General features: G+C 37.5%; 2 protein-coding genes across 7 annotated transcripts; one reads left to right on the top strand and one right to left on the bottom strand.

Annotated features, from left to right (window-relative positions):
* Nucleotides 1–714: 714 nt before the first annotated feature.
* Nucleotides 715–8,563, top strand: APEM9 (3-phosphoinositide-dependent protein kinase-1). 3 transcript variants are annotated; one of them, XM_089137812.1, is made up of 7 exons: nucleotides 715–788; nucleotides 2,287–2,590; nucleotides 3,971–4,129; nucleotides 4,948–5,025; nucleotides 5,200–5,467; nucleotides 7,014–7,390; nucleotides 8,191–8,563. In XM_089137812.1, the coding sequence occupies exons 2-7, from the start codon at nucleotides 2,535–2,537 to the stop codon at nucleotides 8,318–8,320; spliced, it is 1,068 nt and encodes a 355-aa protein (XP_088993938.1). In that variant the 5' UTR covers nucleotides 715–788; nucleotides 2,287–2,534; the 3' UTR covers nucleotides 8,321–8,563. The 3 variants fall into 3 exon arrangements, with proteins under 3 accessions (XP_088993938.1, XP_088993940.1, XP_088993941.1); XM_089137814.1 differs by lacking the exon at nucleotides 715–788 and adding an exon at nucleotides 795–1,011; XM_089137815.1 differs by lacking the exon at nucleotides 715–788 and adding an exon at nucleotides 3,503–3,570 and having other exon boundaries at nucleotides 2,523–2,590.
* A 5,650-nt stretch (nucleotides 8,564–14,213) lies between these two features.
* LOC149001488 (FT-interacting protein 3) lies at nucleotides 14,214–18,415 on the bottom strand. Of its 4 annotated transcripts, none has more exons than XM_089137407.1 (3): nucleotides 18,185–18,415; nucleotides 17,926–18,041; nucleotides 14,214–17,747 (listed from the first exon to the last, which is right to left on the bottom strand). In XM_089137407.1, the coding sequence occupies exon 3, from the start codon at nucleotides 17,217–17,219 to the stop codon at nucleotides 14,889–14,891; it is 2,331 nt and encodes a 776-aa protein (XP_088993533.1). In that variant the 5' UTR covers nucleotides 17,220–17,747; nucleotides 17,926–18,041; nucleotides 18,185–18,415; the 3' UTR covers nucleotides 14,214–14,888. The 4 variants fall into 4 exon arrangements, with proteins under 4 accessions (XP_088993533.1, XP_088993535.1, XP_088993536.1 ...); XM_089137409.1 differs by having other exon boundaries at nucleotides 17,926–18,038; XM_089137410.1 differs by having other exon boundaries at nucleotides 17,926–17,985.

The raw sequence follows: 18,415 nt of genomic DNA, 5'->3' as shown, positions 1-18,415 counted from the left end.
TGGTTGCTAAGCACATCCTTAAAGAAAGGAATTCACTTGTAGATAAAACTTGCTTCTCATGCTACTGTATATCAAGACTTCCTGTTTTATTTCTCTCCTCCCCCTTTTATCCTGTGGCCCGTAACACTTCGATGCAATAGGATGTTTGTATTCAAGAGGTTTTTCTTTTAAATAAAGCCATTTCTTAACCCAAAAAAAAAAAAAAAAAAAAAACCTTGTTATGCGATTTTATGCATTGGAAATTCAAACCCATTGAATCATGAATTTGAATTTTAATAATCAGAAGAAGCAAGCCCCTCGTAGAGTTTTGCCCATGAATTCTTTCAATTTGACTACCAGTAAAGAAAATTATTGACTCACATCAAACCTCAGGTCCAGATGAAAATTACCCAAAAAAATTTGAAACAACCCCCCATGCGTGACTTAGTTTGCAAAAACCAAAGTTTTAAACGAAAGCTTTTGAAAAAGTTTGATGATCCTGCGAATTGTTTAATGTAATAATGCGTAGGATCATCAAGCCGAAATTTCGGATCGGCCATAGGATCCGAAATTCCAATCCCACCGTCCTAAGTGAATGGCTTGATGTGAATGGCTTGATGGTCCTGCAGATTTATTGAGCAGGACACAAGCAACATATCCAAAAATAATAATAATAATAAAATAAATAAATAAAATAAAATAAAAATGAAGCGAAAGAAAGAAAGAAAGAATGAAGCGAAGCCCCTAGCTGTGCATTTGAGAACCGTTGGACTGTAGGAGGAGGTGCGTTTTTTCCCAACTTGCAGAAGGTAAGGTGCTCGCTCGTCTTTCTCGTTCTCTCCACTCTATCATTGTATCTCACAATTCTCACCCTCTCACCGCCTCAATTCAGTACCTTTCTTCCTTCGCGATGCCTATTTTGTGGGTAAAGGTTGAAAATTAAAACAATCAGTTGAAGAAATGGAAATTGATGCATTGTTGATTGAGCGGTGTTCCCTCTTGGCGCACCAAACTTGTTTTCAGTATCTGGCTGTAATCACTCCTTTGATTAGTCTTGCGAATATTTTCATAAATTAATAGAGGCATTTGAATTTCAGCGATAGGGTTTTAAATTCCTTTACATTTTTAGTCTTGCAGCATCTTCTTTGATAATTCATCATCACTATATCCTATTACTTCAAAACATGGTAGCATATGTTGGTTCTGATTCTGCCATCCTTTTGTATCCGGAATTTTTTTTTTGAGCTTTATACAGATAAACTTGTACACTGAGTGCTACTAATTTTCATGGTTTCAAAGTTCCTTGAAATCTTTTTTGATAAAAGGCAGCTTGCTCTTTTTCCTTAGTTGTGTAATGTTTGGGCTGCATCGTTTGGGGATCCTGTTTGCAGAACCACGGGTAACTATGAAATTAGGATTAGGTTGAAGGAGATACTGACAATTCTTTTAAGATTAAGGCATGTTAGAAAATCGATTGTCTTGGTGCTCCTGCTGGGTAGCTATTGTTGCCTTCTTCCTGAGGCAGTTGCATACAATACTGTTGTTAATAACATATTATCATAAGTCACATAGAGATTGACATCATTAGAAAAATCCCAAGTCCTTCATTTACACCTTCAACATTTAAAATGAACTTGCCTTTCTAATCATAAACAAATAATTGGTCTGAGTTCTTTCTTCATTTCTCATGTTCGTAGTTTTTCTAGAGTGAAAGAATTGATTTTACATTATAACTATTCTGTCTTTATTTCAGGAAAAAGGAAAAATTATTGATGATAGCGTTTGTGCATCAGAGAAGTCTGAACAAAATGAATAAAGAAAATGATATTAAAATAAAGATACTAATTGCATTTCCTAGCTAATTATCAAAGGTTTCAGTCGTGAATAATTTTAAAGAGATTTGTATTACCATTATATAACAGGTAGAGTAGAGTCAGGTAATGGCATTGTCTTTGTTCCATGCTGATGTAACTAATTGCATTCAATAGTGGGTAATCCAATTTAAATCTTTATCTTTCTCATTATTATCATTTTCAAGGGTGCTCTTAGCATTGTTTCTATTTTGAGATAGGAGCTCTTAAGACTAACAAAATATTTTATAGTGATGAGTTGGGAAAGAGATTAGTATTACTATTACTTCCAAATAGAGGGTGTCAGTGATGGCAGTACCTTTATTCTCCTCAAGTTAATATCTCTAATTACGTTCAGGAATGAGGAACCTATTTTGGCTCTTGTATCTTCATATTATTGTCGTTGTAACTGGTGCTGTTAGCATTGTTTTCATGTTTTAAATGTTTTTGGTCTTAGGTTTCGAATTCAAGAACAAACTAGCAAGCTGAACTTTTGGCTTAAATGGCTGCAAGGCACGAAGTTGAAGTATAAGGCAGATGCTACTCCCCTGCTGTTGGAATTATTCAATATTTTGTGAAATTTTGTCTCCTACCATCAACTGGTGATGTCATCACTCCATCAAAGCAGGCATTAGCAACTCCTTACTATCCTCACAAACGGGCTTCAACACGTTGAGAACTGGCCTTGTTCCCCTTGAAAGAGCAATGGCAGTAACTGTCTCGAACTCTTCCATTTGGGAGGAAATTGAGCGCTCAGAAAAGTAATAGTAATGCAATCCTCTTTCAGTTTAATCTTCATTGGAAATTTTGATACTTAGCTCTTGAATGCTGTTCCTATCGGTGTTTTTAATCTCTTCTCTTTTTTGGTTTATTTCTTTTGTTTATCTGATATTTATATCCTACAGATGATGGTGGGAGAATTACACTGTTAGAATAGTTTTCATATCCATTTTCTGTGTCAGCCATTATCTCAAATTTTGAATTCTTTGGAAGAATTATATATTTTGATGTTGTTTCATATGTTTTGTAACTTAGCATTCATTAGTAAATTATTGATCCCTTAAAAAAAAAAAGAAGAAAAAAAAAGTATTCTGAAGAAATTGGTATCATGGCTTCAGAAATATTTGTGATGAATTTCTTCCTTTGTGAGTTGTCTTCTTGGATAGCTATCATGGATTCATTTACACCATAAATTAAGATATCTTATTTTAGCTTCCTTTTCGTTACATGACAAAAGCTATGGTTTTAATTGTTACAAAGATAATGCTGATTTTCCTTAATTTGTTGCACCCAGTAATTGAATTTTTCTAACTTTGACTAGGTTTTCAAAATTTTAATTGTGGCCAGCAGAGTTCTCTGTTTCAATTATACATTGCAAAAAATTTGGAATTGAAATCTTTCTCGTATTAATTCAATTACTCTCTCTCTGTCTGACAACATGCACATGCACAGTAAGAGATACGTGGTATCCCTGTAATGGAGAAATACCATCACTGGCTTTCAGTTTTCTGTATGTGTCAATGTACTTATTTCCACTCATTTGAAAAGATCTGATTGGGCTTTGAAGTCTTTCTTTTTCTGCTTATAACAAATTTCTAAAAGAGGCATACCCAATGCAAAAGGCTTCTGCCACTTCAGTGTCATAATGTATGCAGCCTTGACTCTGTTTGCAGGGAAGCTGTTTCTCTTCCGGAACCATGACCATTTGGTAGCAATGGAGCATCCTTACCGTTGTACCGGGGTCACTCTCTCCTTATAATAAATTTCTGTTTACATTAAATTGTGTCCTTGGACATTGCTTGTGCGGAAGCCTTTGGCACTGGGTTCACCCTTTTATTAAATTATGCTATCACTGGCTGTCATACGCAATCCTAAATTAAAAATTCCTTGTTTGAGGGAAACAAGTTACTGTAATTGACCACCTTTGTTGATGTCCCGTTTGTCCTTCCAGTTGCTTACTTTTCTTTTCTCATCAATCCCAGTATGTCTTTCTTTGCAGTCCTGCTTTCCAAGTGGGTGACTACTTCAGGTGTTCCTGGATGTGGTCAATGCTAACCTATGATTGACTTTGTTTGGTATATTTATTATGGTTACCTTTCTCTCTTACTTTTAATAATTTTATTTTTATTTTCTTTCCGCAGCTTTCTTGTGTGTTGTATGTTTGAGGAGGCTGTGTCTGTTGCTTCTTCTATATTGAGGCATATTTGTAATTCAGATTCTCCAATAGATGAAATTCAACTGGAGGACATGATGGAATCTTCCGGTATGGTACTGGTTCAGTCCTTGAAGGAATTGGGGAGGTAACTTAAATTCTTCTTCTAAATTTCCCCCTATGAGATCTCCTTCATTCATGCTTCATCACAATATTCACATATTCACTACGAGAGAGGGGAGGGTGGAAGGGTTATTTTGGTTAGGTGTGAAGTGAAAGTCTAGCAATTGTAGGCTTTCCTCCCTTTCATTTCATTTTTCCCCCAACCACGTTGCATTCAGAACCCCACCCCCACCCCCCCTTTTGTTATTATTTTGTATCTCACTTTAGCCCTATTTATATTTTATTTCCCTTTGCTTTACTAACCAACATGACCTAAAGGAATTGTGTCATATGTTTACAAGCGAATATGAATGATTGTGATGGAAAAAGAATAAAGTTCATATAAATTAAAAAGCAGACCATGTAAAGATGTCTTTCCAATTGACCAAAGGAGGTGAAGGGCGGGTTGACTAGGCAACACCCAGGTGACCAAGGTGGGAACGTTTCGTGCATAAAGTGACTGCATTGCTTGGTCCTCAAAGATAAGGCACCTTTAGTATTGTCTATTTATTTGATAAGTTAGCCTAACAGATTGGACAAATTGTGCCAATAGATAAGCTAAATCTCAAAAGCATATGGGTAATCTTTGTGATGACATGCATGACTGCTGATAGAAGAAAGGGCAAAGAGAGGTGGAATAAGGCAAAATGGACTGCTTGAGATACTAGAAGTCAAGGGTTGTGCTGATATGAAAAGTAACAAAATAGTGCGCACTGCCACTATCTTATTTCATGGCTCTGTGGAATAAAACAGTGTATCTGTGTCTAAATGATTACTAATCATGCTTCTTTTTGAATCGTGCAGGACAACTGAAATTCTGAATGAACTTAAATTTCTGTTTGGTTCAGTGGCTGCTATACCAGTTCAAGTTATACTTACTGGGTATTTATATATCTACCCTACATGAATTATTTATTCTTTAACCATTTAAGTATACTCTCTTTGATGTGAATGGGTTTTTGAAACTTACTTACAACTTATAATGTTACATTGTGCAATTATGTTTTGAAGTTTTCATTGAACATGCATATTTTCTTGCACCTTTTTACTTGTCAGGGTCTGCTTCCAAATATCAGAAAGTTCTTTTACTGGTCTTCAGGAATTCCTTTCAGAGTTCCTTAGTAATTGGCGATATGTGGTTGGCCAAGAAGGACAATCCGGGGATCATTATGAAAGACGTGATGGACGTTTTGTACTGGGAGTGGACAGGTATCTTGAAGTTGTGGAGGTTTACACCATAACGCTTCTTGGGATGGTTTTAAATGAAACAGACGTTGCCATTTCTTGGTTGGAGAAAGCTGAATTGCCTGAGGAAAAACGACAAGTAAGACATGATCTGGCAACTTGCCCTAAATTAGAGAGCCAAATTCAGACTCTAACCTGGCTATTGTCAATTTTCATTCATCTAATTGTGTTGATTGACTTCTAACCTGGCTGTTATCAATTTTCGTTCATCTAATTGCGTTGACTGACTTCCAAATCCAGTATTTCTTTTGTTGGATTCAATTTGTATGATATGCTTGTGGAAAGCTGCTATTTGAGCACTGATATGAGATAGAACTCGGGAGCCATTTGACTTTTGCAGAGTTATCTGCTACTTTAAAGTTGGAAAAAGTAAATGCTTTAATATATTTTTTTTCTTCTCTAAGAGATCTATACCTGAAATTGGACTGAAATTTGTATGGCATACATGATACTTGGCCTGACTTTGATCCTTCCCTATAGATGGTGTTTCTAGGCTGTATTCAGTTTGATTCCCTTCCAGTTCTGTATGTGCTATAGTTGTGGAAGGCACAGATTGGTTTTCCAAGTGCGCTTCAACATGGCTCCCTGTATTTGGTTTAACTTCTTATCCTTTAAGCAAGGCTACGTGCAATCAGATTCAAATATATATATATATATATATATATATATATATATGCTTGGTGGTTGACCTTGCCAAATAACTGTTTTCTACTAAAAAATATATGGTTTAAGAACAAGCAAGCAGAAAACAATGCCTGAACTGGAGACAGTCCCCATTCCATGTGCTATTTGTCATTCTTAAAGTGCAGAGGCTGTGTAATTGGGAGGCTGGTGGTCGGCTTTGCCAAATTACTGTTTTTTTTACTGTATATGGTTTAAGAACAAGGAAGCAGAAAACAATGCCTAAATTGGAGACAGTCCCCATTCCATGTGCTATTTGTCATTCTTGAAGTGCAAGGCTGTGTAATTGGGAGGCAGTATTTTCTGGCCATGCTGAGAAGATATGAGGCCAAATCTTGGTCCAAACATATTATCCTTACCCATTTTTGTGGGGTGGGGACTGTTTAGTGAAATGTCGTGGTCCATACAAAAGCAAATTGAATGTTTATGAATTCCCCCTTGAAGTATTGACTATTGACACCACACAACCGTAGTTGTCAAGTTGGCTAGGCAAAAACCACAAGGTGCCTGGGGGGAGGACTACTCAGTGAAATGTTGTGGTCCATATGTGAGCAAATTGAATGTTGATCAATTCTGGCAGAAGTATTGACTACTGGCTCCACACAACCGTAGTTGTCAAGGCAAAAACCAACAAGGTGCCTAGGGGATACCTTGTCCAACTATGCACAGAAGTATCCTATCTGTTGGCCTTTTTTTCAATTGAAAGAAATTAAGCTCAAGGCATCTGTAGATTAGTTTCCTTTTCATACTTTCAGTTGGAAAATGGATTGTATTTAATCAGCTGGCATGGACCATATTTATGGGCATTTGAAAAGTGTGCTGATTTAGAATAGTTGAATGAGAGACCTTAAAACGTCAGTGGATGTAGGAAAGTTTACTTATTGATCTGCTATTTATTTTTATAATGCAATTCATGTTCTTTAGTTGATGCCAAAATCTTGCAGGAATTTTCGAGAAGATTATGCTCCTTGTCTTCTCTGACAGCCACCAAAGCATCACAAGTTGTCGATTCACTTCCGTTATCAGAAGCAAATCAGGCTCGTGCTACTTTTGTCAATGAAAGAAGTATATCAGGAGTTGATGAAGGCTTGAAATCTTCAAAAGTTGAATATTCATCTGATGGAACGATTAAAATAAAACAGAGCCAGACCATTCTAAAACTTTCAGAACGGATGCCCAACTGCTTCTGGTGGTTCCGTACAGTCAATTTGAAGTTTGGGAATGCTCGGGTGGTCTTATCTCCTGGAAATATTTTACTTTGGAGCTCGCTGGTTGCTGTTATTTATTATGTTCTTCTGCATAAACGGGATGCTTTGAGGCGGTAAGATTTTCTCCTATTGCCAGTCTACTTGTATAATTCATATAATATAATGAGGCCGAACTGATCATGTATGAAAAGTAATATTTGATATTAAAAAAATGAACCCTGTGCATGCAGCTTCTGCCACTACGGGGTCTGGTGAAGTTGTAATCTACTGCCTTACCCCTGTGCCTTTTGCAGAAGCTGTTTCAAGACTCAAACCATGACCACTTGGTTACAATGGAACAATCTTTCAGCTGCATAATGTGATCTTCAATTCAGCATTTTACTTGAGGTCTACTTGTTTCTCACTGTGATATGAAAATAATCATGGAGTATAAATGTGTGTTGTTTTAGATAATCATGAAAGAAAAATAAATAGTCATGCTCCAAAATAACACTAGGTGGTTTAAATAAACATATTACAACTTTCATATTGAGTTTTCCCAAACCCCTCCAAAATGATTATCTGATTTACCTTTTTTATGACATACAATTTTGCCTCAAGTTTGTTTGAAATCCCTTTTGATGAATCTATTCATTTTCATTCATGTTCTTAATTAGAAGCCAGGAAGGAAGAGATTTTGTTTGGAATGGAACTTGACTCAAAAGAGTATTATGCAAAAAGGAAATGGGGGGCATAAATCAAACTTTATAGATCTGAATCACTCTAATTGATCTCTCAGTTTGGTCCTGATCTTCTTTTGCTTTCATGCTACTCTGTGGACAGAAAAATACTACTAGTTTGAAACAGAGGCATAACTGAGAATGATAAGTAGATGTGTATGACACTTAAATTCTTTTCCCCCCTTCTCTTTCAGGATTGCTAGTAAGAAAATTTCATCTGTGAAAAAAGCTCTGGTAGATATGTGGCAACTGGCGTTTTCTGTCCAGGTGAATCCTCTGGCAGCTGTCCAGCCTCTCCCTGCTGCGACGCGTCGAAGCAGTTAATGAACCATGTATATGATGTTTCTTAGTTGTAAATTTGTCTAAAACCTGAAAAAGGATGATAGAGTCAGAAATACCATATATGTCCTCCATTGGCCAAAAATACTGTTTCTTACCTGGAACCCCAGAAGAGGGAACCCTTAGGTCAATTAGATGCACCAAGTGTATCCGGTGTCCATGGTTACCAATTACTGTTCTAAGATGGATATGGAAACAGGAATGCACATCATTTAGTGGTTCCCTTCAGTATCTGCTTTCTTGAAAGACTATTTTACTTGTGAATGTGGGAATTAATCATGATCTATTGCTGCTTGTCACCTTGGAATTATATAAGGTTTTAGAGCTTTAGCTATTAAATTATTGCCTGTAATAAATTATAATGAGACAGAGAGGCTGCATGGTGACAGGAGCCCTGAAGCTAATCTGGAATGTTTGAATGACAATGAAAAATATTTCTATGCAGTCTCTCTGCCGCCTCAGGATTGCTTTTGACAAAGCAAAAATTGCTTGAATGGCTGTCAATGATAGCATAAGCTCAGTTATCATCTCTGTTTACTCAGTTGAAACAGGTATTGAGAGTTTGGGTTCTAAATCCTCGAATGAAAGTGAAGTGTAATAACCCAGGTCTACTGGGTTGCAGTAGAGAGGTAGCTTTTGAAATACCTGGGATCTAGGGAGGCAACCTAAGGCTTATTGTCTTATTGACTATGGGAAACTCCTACCCAAAAAAAAAAGTGGCTAGATGGTAATAAATTATCTTTCAGGTAGTTATTGGATAATTTGATAAAGAAAACCTGAGAGAATCTCCATGTTTACTACAAGGTAGTTTGAAGATGACTGTTTATGTCTAGATGAAACAGCTGCCGAAGGCTTTGGCACAGGCATAGTCTAAGTATGAGATACAGCCCAGATTCAAGATTTGGGACTCATAAAGGGTGCTGATTTCTAGCTTTTATCCTGTAATGCGGAATTGCAATAACAAGGGCAAAAGGAAAATTTTGATTGCCTTCAGAAGTAGCTCATTGCTATGACTGTTGAGGATTCTGTTGGAAGTTCTGAGTGAAATCTTTCACCTCAACTGTTTTCTCCTTGTTTGCTTCTTTTTGTTCTCTCCCATTTTTGCAAAATTTTCAAGCATTTGGTATGGCTTTGGCTTGAGCAAATATTAGTAAATAATGCATTACTTGGAAGATTAGAGAAGTTTGGAACTTCTTGAAGAACCTAAGTTTCAATTTAGTTGTACTGGATAAAAAGAGTGCCATATAGCTGGAATTTAAGATACCTGTTCCAAAAGAAATCCTTCTTAGATGAATAATCTCCTTGAGTAAAATCCAAAACAAGTTCAATTATAGGCAATCAATACTCTCAAACTTCATTTGAGTAAAGAATTCAATATCAAGGATCTAAGTAGAATTTCTTAACATTGAAATTGCTAGCTCTCAAAAAAGGGCCCTTCCCCTCTCAATGCAAATATGCCTTGGACTTGTTGAAAGAAATTGGTAAATTGGGGGGCTAAGCTTGCTAGTGTTCCCATGAAATATAATAACAAATTCACTATTGATGAGACACCACTGTAAGATGTTGGGTAATATCAACGTCTAGTAGGACGTTGAATTTACTTGATCATTACTAGACATGAAATTGCTTATGCTGTTAGCTATGTGAGTAAATTTATGCAAACTTTCACAAAGGGTTATATGGAATTGATTGATCATATTTTACGATATTTAAAGTCGTCATCAGGAAGAAGAATTTTGATGAAGAAAAAGAATCACACCGAAATTGTTGGGTACGTACATTGATACTGATTGGGCTAAAAGTCCCTTGGATAGAAGATCTACTAGTGGTTTAGTATGTTATTGGGAAAAAATATTGCTACTTGAAAAAGTAAAAAGCTAAATGTTGTGGCACATTCAAGTGTTGAAGCTAAGTATCATGTCATGAAGTCCGCAATCAGTGAGATAGTATCGCTTCACATATTATTACAAGAGTTGGGATGTTTGTTGCCTTTTAATCCCACAGAATTGTTTTATAAAGTTCAAGACAAGACAATTGAAACTTCTTCTATTCGTAATGAAGATCAGTTGGTGGACATTTCTATAAAAGCTTTGCCCAAAGATTCATATCAGAATTTTATAGGCAAGTTGACTTCTAATGATATCTTCGCTCCAACTTGAAGGGGAGTAGTGTTGACTTTATAATATCTTCTTTTTAAGAGATATTGAGTCTTTCATTTATAGTAGGAGTTATTAGAAGAATATTGTAGAAGACATTGAATCTTCTATTCTAGTTAGGAGTATCGTGATCTATTCATAGTAGGAGATATTAACAAAATATTGTAATATTGTGTTTCTTATTTTATTTGCCATCTGAGTATGGTGATTTCATTGTATCATTCTCTTTATAAAAATAAGAGTTTTCTTCCTACATGAATTGGGAGATTAATCCGAGGACATAGGCTTTTCAGGAAAACCGAACCTTGTAAGTGGTTGTCTTTCTTTTGCATATGCTTATTTGTTATTTCATCACCCAGAATGGATTTTTTTTTAAATGATCATACAAAAGAATCTATAGAATGGGTTACAATAATTAAAGTAATAATTAGGATGAACAAATAATTGGTATAAGCTTAATATTATCTCCATGGTCAGTCCCTCAATCCAACATATCCAAAACACAGCAGCAACACAAGACAGCACAACTGCAAATCAAATCCAAAAGAAGCAAAATTGATGAGAACAATTCTCAATAGACAGAAGAGAAGGAAAAACTAATCTCTAATTCAAGAAATACTAACCATCCCTTCCAGAACCCACCACCCTTTTTCTTGGTTTTAGCTGGAGCACTAGCTTTCTGTGGATAGCCATAGCCATAACCATCAGAGGCGGTGGGATAACCAGCAGGTGGTTGAGCTGCTACATAATGTCCTCCCTGAGGGTATCCTTTTGGAGAATTCTCTGAAAATTAACACAAGAACACCATGAAACAGATCAAAATCGTAGTCCTTCAACTTCAAAGGGTAACTGAATCAATGAAACCCAGATGACAATCTAGTGAAAATTTACCTACAGATTTCTGACCCATGTTTATGTATATTAGTAAATGAAAATGGATGAATATAGAGGAGAATAAGTGAGAATTGTAGCAAATAGATGAGAGAAGAGAGAGAGAGGAGGGAGATGATGGATTGATAAGGGTCTTGGAGGGGTATTTATAAGAACAGGATGGGCAGTAGTGGTTTCATTTCCTTGGCAGAGGCAACTTACAATGACGAAGCGGCTGTAAAACACGTAAAAAAGAAATATTTTAGTAGAAAAAACACGTAAAATTAGTTTGTATGAAACAGCATGAGATGGTTAACGGCTAGTGAAAGATCACACAGAGCCTTGCTGTGAACAAGGTTTTTTTTTTTGGGGGGGGAGGTTTTAGGGGGGGGGGGGGGGGGTGGGTATCTCTCGTACGGCTCTTGGATTGTAACACGTGGTATTGCATGCACTGTGGTTGGATCTTGAAAATGTCAAATGTCACAATCGAAGAACCCCACGAGATATTCTGGTACCACTGAAAGATTTTTCATGTTCTTATATAATTTTCATGTATATAAATGCAAACGCATATTTGTTTTTCTTTGTAGATAAATATTGTCATTTACAATCAATGTCTTTTAGAACCCAAACGAAAGAACAGATAGTGAAAATGGAGAATTCTGTCTTTCAAAAATTTCATAAAAAACAATCATATTCAGCTACTTAAAAAACATGCACAAAACATGATTTTATAATACCAAGAAACCCTAAATAGAAAAAAAAAATTACAAAAACGCCCTGAAAATAGTAAAATCGCAAAACGTCCTCAAAATGATCCCGAGACGTGAAAAAACAACGTCCATCACCACGAAGCAATGTGTCCTTCTCACAAGGTCATTTCTAATCAACATGATGAATTTCATCTCATTCCGAGTCCGAGACCATAAGTTACCCCATATGTCACCCCATATGATCACTTGAAACACAGAAAATTGATTTTTGCAATAATCTTTTTTCTATGTTAAACATATATTGATTCATCCGACGTCCACCTTATACACATAAATAAATAAATAGCAAATTACACTGTTTCAAAAATGGATGCCTATAATAAAGCACTAACACAAGGTTTTATGTTTAAAAAGTGGACAATATACCCAATAAAAATTGGATTTTTATTAGATATATGCTTTTTAAACTTATCGAGTAGGGATTAATACTTTAAGGCCTCAATTACTAATTATTTTTCAAAAATATGTCATATAATAAAGATTCATGTGTCGCAAGGTTTTACAACGACAAATTGGACAACTATATCTAATAAAAATTTAATTTTAAGAGTTACCATCTGCATGGTTTAATCCTAAAGACTTAAGTATCAATTCAATGAGTGCCTTGAATTTTGAGATGTACCGGTACAATTTGCTCATAAATAAATAAATTAGACTGACTCTTTTCCTTGAAGGGGTTTTCCAAATGAGTTTCAAGAGTTAAACCATGTGAAATGATTTAATCCAAAGACTAGGGCAAATTCAATGAGTGCGTTGAATTAGGATATTATTTACACCGACAATCTTTCATCAGTTATAAAGCACTCATTGGAGATATCCTCCAAATGCGAGGATCCCTGCAACTCATTTACTCTTACAGAAAGCCAGAAAGGAAAAACAGGAAAGGAGGGTATGTACTAGGGACGTGTATCACCTGTAGTGTACAGGTCAAATCTTGACCAAGATTTCGATATTGACTGTCAGTTTTAAAAAGTACTGAAAAATGAACGGTTAAAATCGAAATCTCTCGGTCGGTATAAAAGTCGGCACTGAAGCACACTCATGTACTCACACGTTGGTTCCTGTGGCTAAAAATAAGAGATTTGCCTTTTAAATCGAGGACCACCAGACCACTGAGGTCCTTTAAGCCAGGTCCTGGCCGGGTGGTACAATCCGTTATCAATCGTTACAGGCTACCCAGATTCCAGGCCAACTTTTGCAGTCTGGCGTTACTGCACTACAATACAATCTGAGGGGCCATAGAACAGGGTCCTTCCACTGTTCCCCACCTCTCTTTCCCCATACGACTAGTTCACACAAGAAAAAAATTTCTGGGTAAAATGTTTCACCCAAGAACGGGATTAACACCCTTCCCTATGGTTTTAAAATAAGAAATCCTAATTCAAATCCAGTCCGACCAGTCAGAATCTACAGGTAATGGCCAAATTTTGCCTGAAGCCAAAGCCTCCTCACTGTTACTTCAGAGTTCAGATCCCCCCTCGAAAAGGACAAGAATCATATTGACATCAACCGAATTCCTTTCCCACCATTTGCCCGTATCCAAACACTAGTCATAGTAGGATCAAAAGAGAAATATACACTAGTTCCTCCAGCTCTCTCTCTCCATAAAAACCCAGGATAATAGAAATATAGAATATTCGACACAAACTTGGGTCGTGTGCGTGCCTTTAAGGGCCCATGGAAGCACCGTCATGATACAATGGTCCCCAGGGAGCTCTTTCAGGAGTAACCTCTGTTATGTAATTTTACACAGAGGCAAAGCCAGAACTCCATGTTCACTGCGTCAGAGAACCAGTCTATAAATGCCCTACCTGGAAGGAATCCAATGAGAATCAGCTAACATAAAAATATTAGTTATTTTGAAGTGGATAGACAAAATTTAAATAAGAATGCCCTGATATAACAGATCATTAGGCAATAGTAATAATAATCTCAGCCAGGAATGCACCCGAATTTCTATAAGCCCATTAAGAGAAAAATTAGACCTGGAGGAATGGATGACCATGTTAACATGGTTCTCTTCCATGAAACTTCAGAAAATGGGTTTTGATCCATCAGAAGAATTTTATCCCCAAAAAAGAAAAAAATATATATATCAGAAGAATTGTGGCATGAATTCATCCACTGAGTGGTGATATATAAATTTAAAACCTAAGCACCATCAATATGTAATCGCTGAATATAATAACTACATCAAGATGACAAGTTCTGCCCCAGTAGATAAGTAATATAGAGATTGCCTGAATTAAAGCAAGAACAAAAATTCATCAGAAGATGTATAATAATACCTGAAAATACAACCATACCATGGGAGTGTGTAAATTCTCAAATTTGATCTCTCCAGAAGAATTTTCCCTAGCTCATATCTAAATAGATTGTACTTACCAATACCATTCAAAGCAAGAGTTTCACTTCTGAGAGTAAAGTAATGAATCAAATGATGGAAACATAGACAACTTAAGACTGCAGTTGGTGGGAGTAATTCAAATAAAATCAAGAAATCAACATGCATTGATTAACAAACAGAAGACCAGTTGAAACATAAGAATTTAAAAGGACATAAAATAGACTACGTATTTCATGAATCCTACTGGTGCAGGGGGAGGAAAAATACACCATACCATAACCCCAAAATCTGCCAACGATTGAAAATAAATCCAAAACAGCCTGCATCACTACAACAGTGTCTGAGGATTAACAAAACATGGAGAAGATTGAAAATTCCCAGGCCACTTCAAGCGCCATGAACTGAGCTCATAACATGCTGTCTGTTCTTGCAGGCAACCTCCTGAAGAAGTTCAGAGGTACTGAGGGAAGCCTATGGCGGAACCTTGGATGCCTCAACACATAAAAGCCTGTGATAAGGGCTACAACACGAAATGGTGTTACATAGAGAACTATGGCAGCAACCAAACAGAAAATCACAAACAAAGCTGTAGCTCTTGGATCCCTCCAGCTAAGCAGAGACTGCAACCTTTCCCCCTGAGTTGCCAAATCACCAACCACTGTCTGTATTCTCCCAGCCACACTTCTCAAACGGTCATACCGCATCCTCACAATATCAGCAGGGCGTGAAGTAGGGAATGTATCAAACTCTTCATCCAATTCATCAGGATGTGCATTATCAGCATGTGAGAGACGGGTATCCATGTGAGGCGGGTTTCTTGGCCTCCACCGATAGTACCAAACCCCAATCAAGAAAAGGTACAGAAAAACCGTGGGGAGTATCAACTCTGGATACAGGACCAATATCACAAAGAGGATGTGAATCAGAATTGTTGTAAGAGGGTTTTTCCAATTGCATATCTGATCAAACCATCTTCCAACAGCAATTAATCCACTCAGAACCCCCATAATTCTGAAAAAATTTGCTTTACTCCTCCTCATACTCCACATGTGTGAGTCAACATCTAACATATATTCCACAATCTCTTTTCTCAGAGGTGGCTCTGCACGGCTCAGCCTCATAGAGACGATCAGACAAGCTTGATGTCTCAAGCTATCAAGCTGAGTAACAGATAAAGGATGAAGGTAATGCATTTTTGGCAACAGAGGTTGTGTATATATATGCATCATATTTAGCAAAGACGAGCATGTAAACCTCACAGCCAACTGAATTTCACCCATCTTCTTCACACCAGTGGGATGTAAAACCAGGAGAGGATAGGAGTGTGTATAAACCCTATCAGTTTCAAGGGTAGAAAGACGAATCCTTACCTTCCCAATTCGTGAATCCCTAGCTCCTCCAGGTTTATCTCCTCCTCCATGCAAGTGACAGTTATCGAACACACCAATTGTAATAACAGTGCAAGGATCAAATACTTCCCATGTGTATTGCTCATTCCACTTTGGAGTAAAGCTATCTATGATTGTTCTGGTTCTCACCCACTTCTGCCCATATTTGGCAACACAATAGGCATCTGTCGTACCCCTTCCATCCTTGGTTTTCATTGGCATCAATCCCTGAGCATTCAAAATCCCCAATTCCAAAACACCAATACTATGCTTCCACAATGGTTTTGCAGTAGGCCTCAGATCACTGCTGTAGTGTGTTGATTCATCCAGAACATGATATCCACCCTCCAAACAGATTCTGAGATGAATCCTACTGGCGAATTTTATCTCCTTTTTCTTCTGTTCCCCATCTACAACCACCACATGCTTCTCAAGATTAAACCACCTAGTGTTCACAGGCTTATAATCGAATCTTCTCTCCACACTCTGCAAAGGAATCACGCACTTGCCCAAAACTTCATCCTTGTTAGGTCCAACTCTATCTTCCACACTCAAAATAAGATGCTCCTCAAAAGGTTCTGCTGCTACAAACATCAAATCCTCATTCCACATAGGATTAATAGTCCTGCTCTGAGAAATTCTAGTCCGTAAAACTTGATTACCAAGGCCAGCCTTGACATAAATTTCTGGGAATTTACCTTTCTCACTAGGCAGCAGGTCCTGAGCTTCAATCACGTTTACCCTAACATACCAAAGTTTGGGAGAGAGGTATACCTTTGATCGGATGTTAGCAAGGCCATCACTGGTTACTGTGGCCGCGTCAGAATGCCATGCTTCAGGAAATGCTTCGTCAGCTTGGGTGCCCATCCAAACAGCCAACATGAGCTCCCCTTTAGCTTTATCTCCCTTTCGATCTTCTAGTCTGTACCATTGCGGTGCCAAAGGGCTGTCTGGAGGAACACGTTTAGGGATTTCATTGACATCGAATAACACTCTGCCTACGAAATCATCCTTGACCACATCCTTATCCTTCACTGTAACCTCCAAGACTGAGGCTTGGACTCGATCCTTTGAGAAAGCAAACACCTGGTTCCATTCAGGATTCGTCTTCTTTTCGAAATGGCGAGTGGTGCCCTTGTAGTTTCCAAGCCTCACTTCAACATACGGATCAAGGCTCCCAGTTACATCTTTGGCCGGTAAGTCCTTAGCTTTAACAACACGAACATAGAGATACTGCATTTGCTCAACGAGGTCATAGGTGCTTGTAAGCTTATCTCCGGTGACTCCTCCACCACCAAGATGTGGCGAGGTTTCCTTCAGGGAATAGTCTTCAGGGGGAGGCCGCTGCATTTTTTTATGTTGGGAGGAGAATAACGATTGATGAAACGGAAGGAATTCCAGAAACTGAAGAACTTAAACGAAACCGGGGATTAAATACAAAACTTCCAAAGTCTTTAAAATTCGAAACACCGATTTAAGGGCCGTTATGAATAAAAAACAGGAGAAATTTTCTTCCGTTCCTTCTCCTCTGGGAGGTAAACAGATTTCCTTGAGCTGGAAACTGTTTCCCGTGATTTCAGGCTTGTTGATAAGAGAAACTTCAAAAATCAAAAAAGACGTTATCAAAAGAGCGATTATCAGATAGTCCAACGGAAACTTGAAGAGTGAAGAAGGCAGAAAGATAACGGGACACTCCACACATCGCTTTAGATCTTAGAAACTACGAGAACCTCGGAACGGACACAAGGTCCGCAAGTTCGTAACTTGAACCATTTCATCTCGGACATAAATGAACTCGAAGGCTGGGAAAGGAGGTTCAGAACCTCAGCCCCAACAAGAAACACCTTCGTGAAATTCCAGATCTGAGAGGACCAAAACCTGCAAAAACAAAAGCATGAGTCTCAAACAGAATCACTTTATCCTCACCGCATATTCTACTCATGCACTATCACTGACCAAAACTACATGCATTCTCACGACGAAGTGAAGGAAGCTTCTACCAAAAAAAACTTTCAGATCCCTACTTCGAAAAAAAAAAAACCCTCTAAAATCGTACCAAAATCAGTTAATCTTCGAACTTCACCCAAAAAAAATTTGGTTGCAGCATCTCAAAGGTCTACAAGAGAAAATATCGCAACGTAATAGTGTCACAGCGCGGTAATGGCAGTTCTACTACACAGAAATTTGCGAGAATAGATCAAACGAAAGCAAAAAGTTTAATATCTGATCGAAAAATGAGAATGTAGGGATATCTGATTTCTAGAGAAAATAAGAAAGGAAAAAAGGACGAAAGGAAGGTGTCGCAGAAGTGATACCTGTAAGGAAGTGAGAGTAGAGATGGAAACCCTAGATCGTAGACAAACCAGATCGTTTCTTCAGATTTGTGTATCAGATTGTAAATGAAAACCGAGACAACAATCACGAAATGGTGAAAACATAGAAAGAACCGCTTCGGTGAGATCTGAATCTCCAGAGAAATACACTCAGAACTTCCTCTTTTTCTCTCTGTACACTCACTTTTGCTTTTTCTAATCTAAAATAATAAA

Source organism: Hakea prostrata, chromosome 10, assembly GCF_041222555.1.
Source record: "Hakea prostrata isolate BN-2017 chromosome 10, UWA_Hpros_2, whole genome shotgun sequence".
NCBI classification, from domain to species: Eukaryota; Viridiplantae; Streptophyta; class Magnoliopsida; order Proteales; family Proteaceae; genus Hakea; species Hakea prostrata.
The sequence above is the reverse complement of the archived record's forward strand: the minus strand, read 5'-3'. Positions and strand labels throughout refer to the sequence as shown.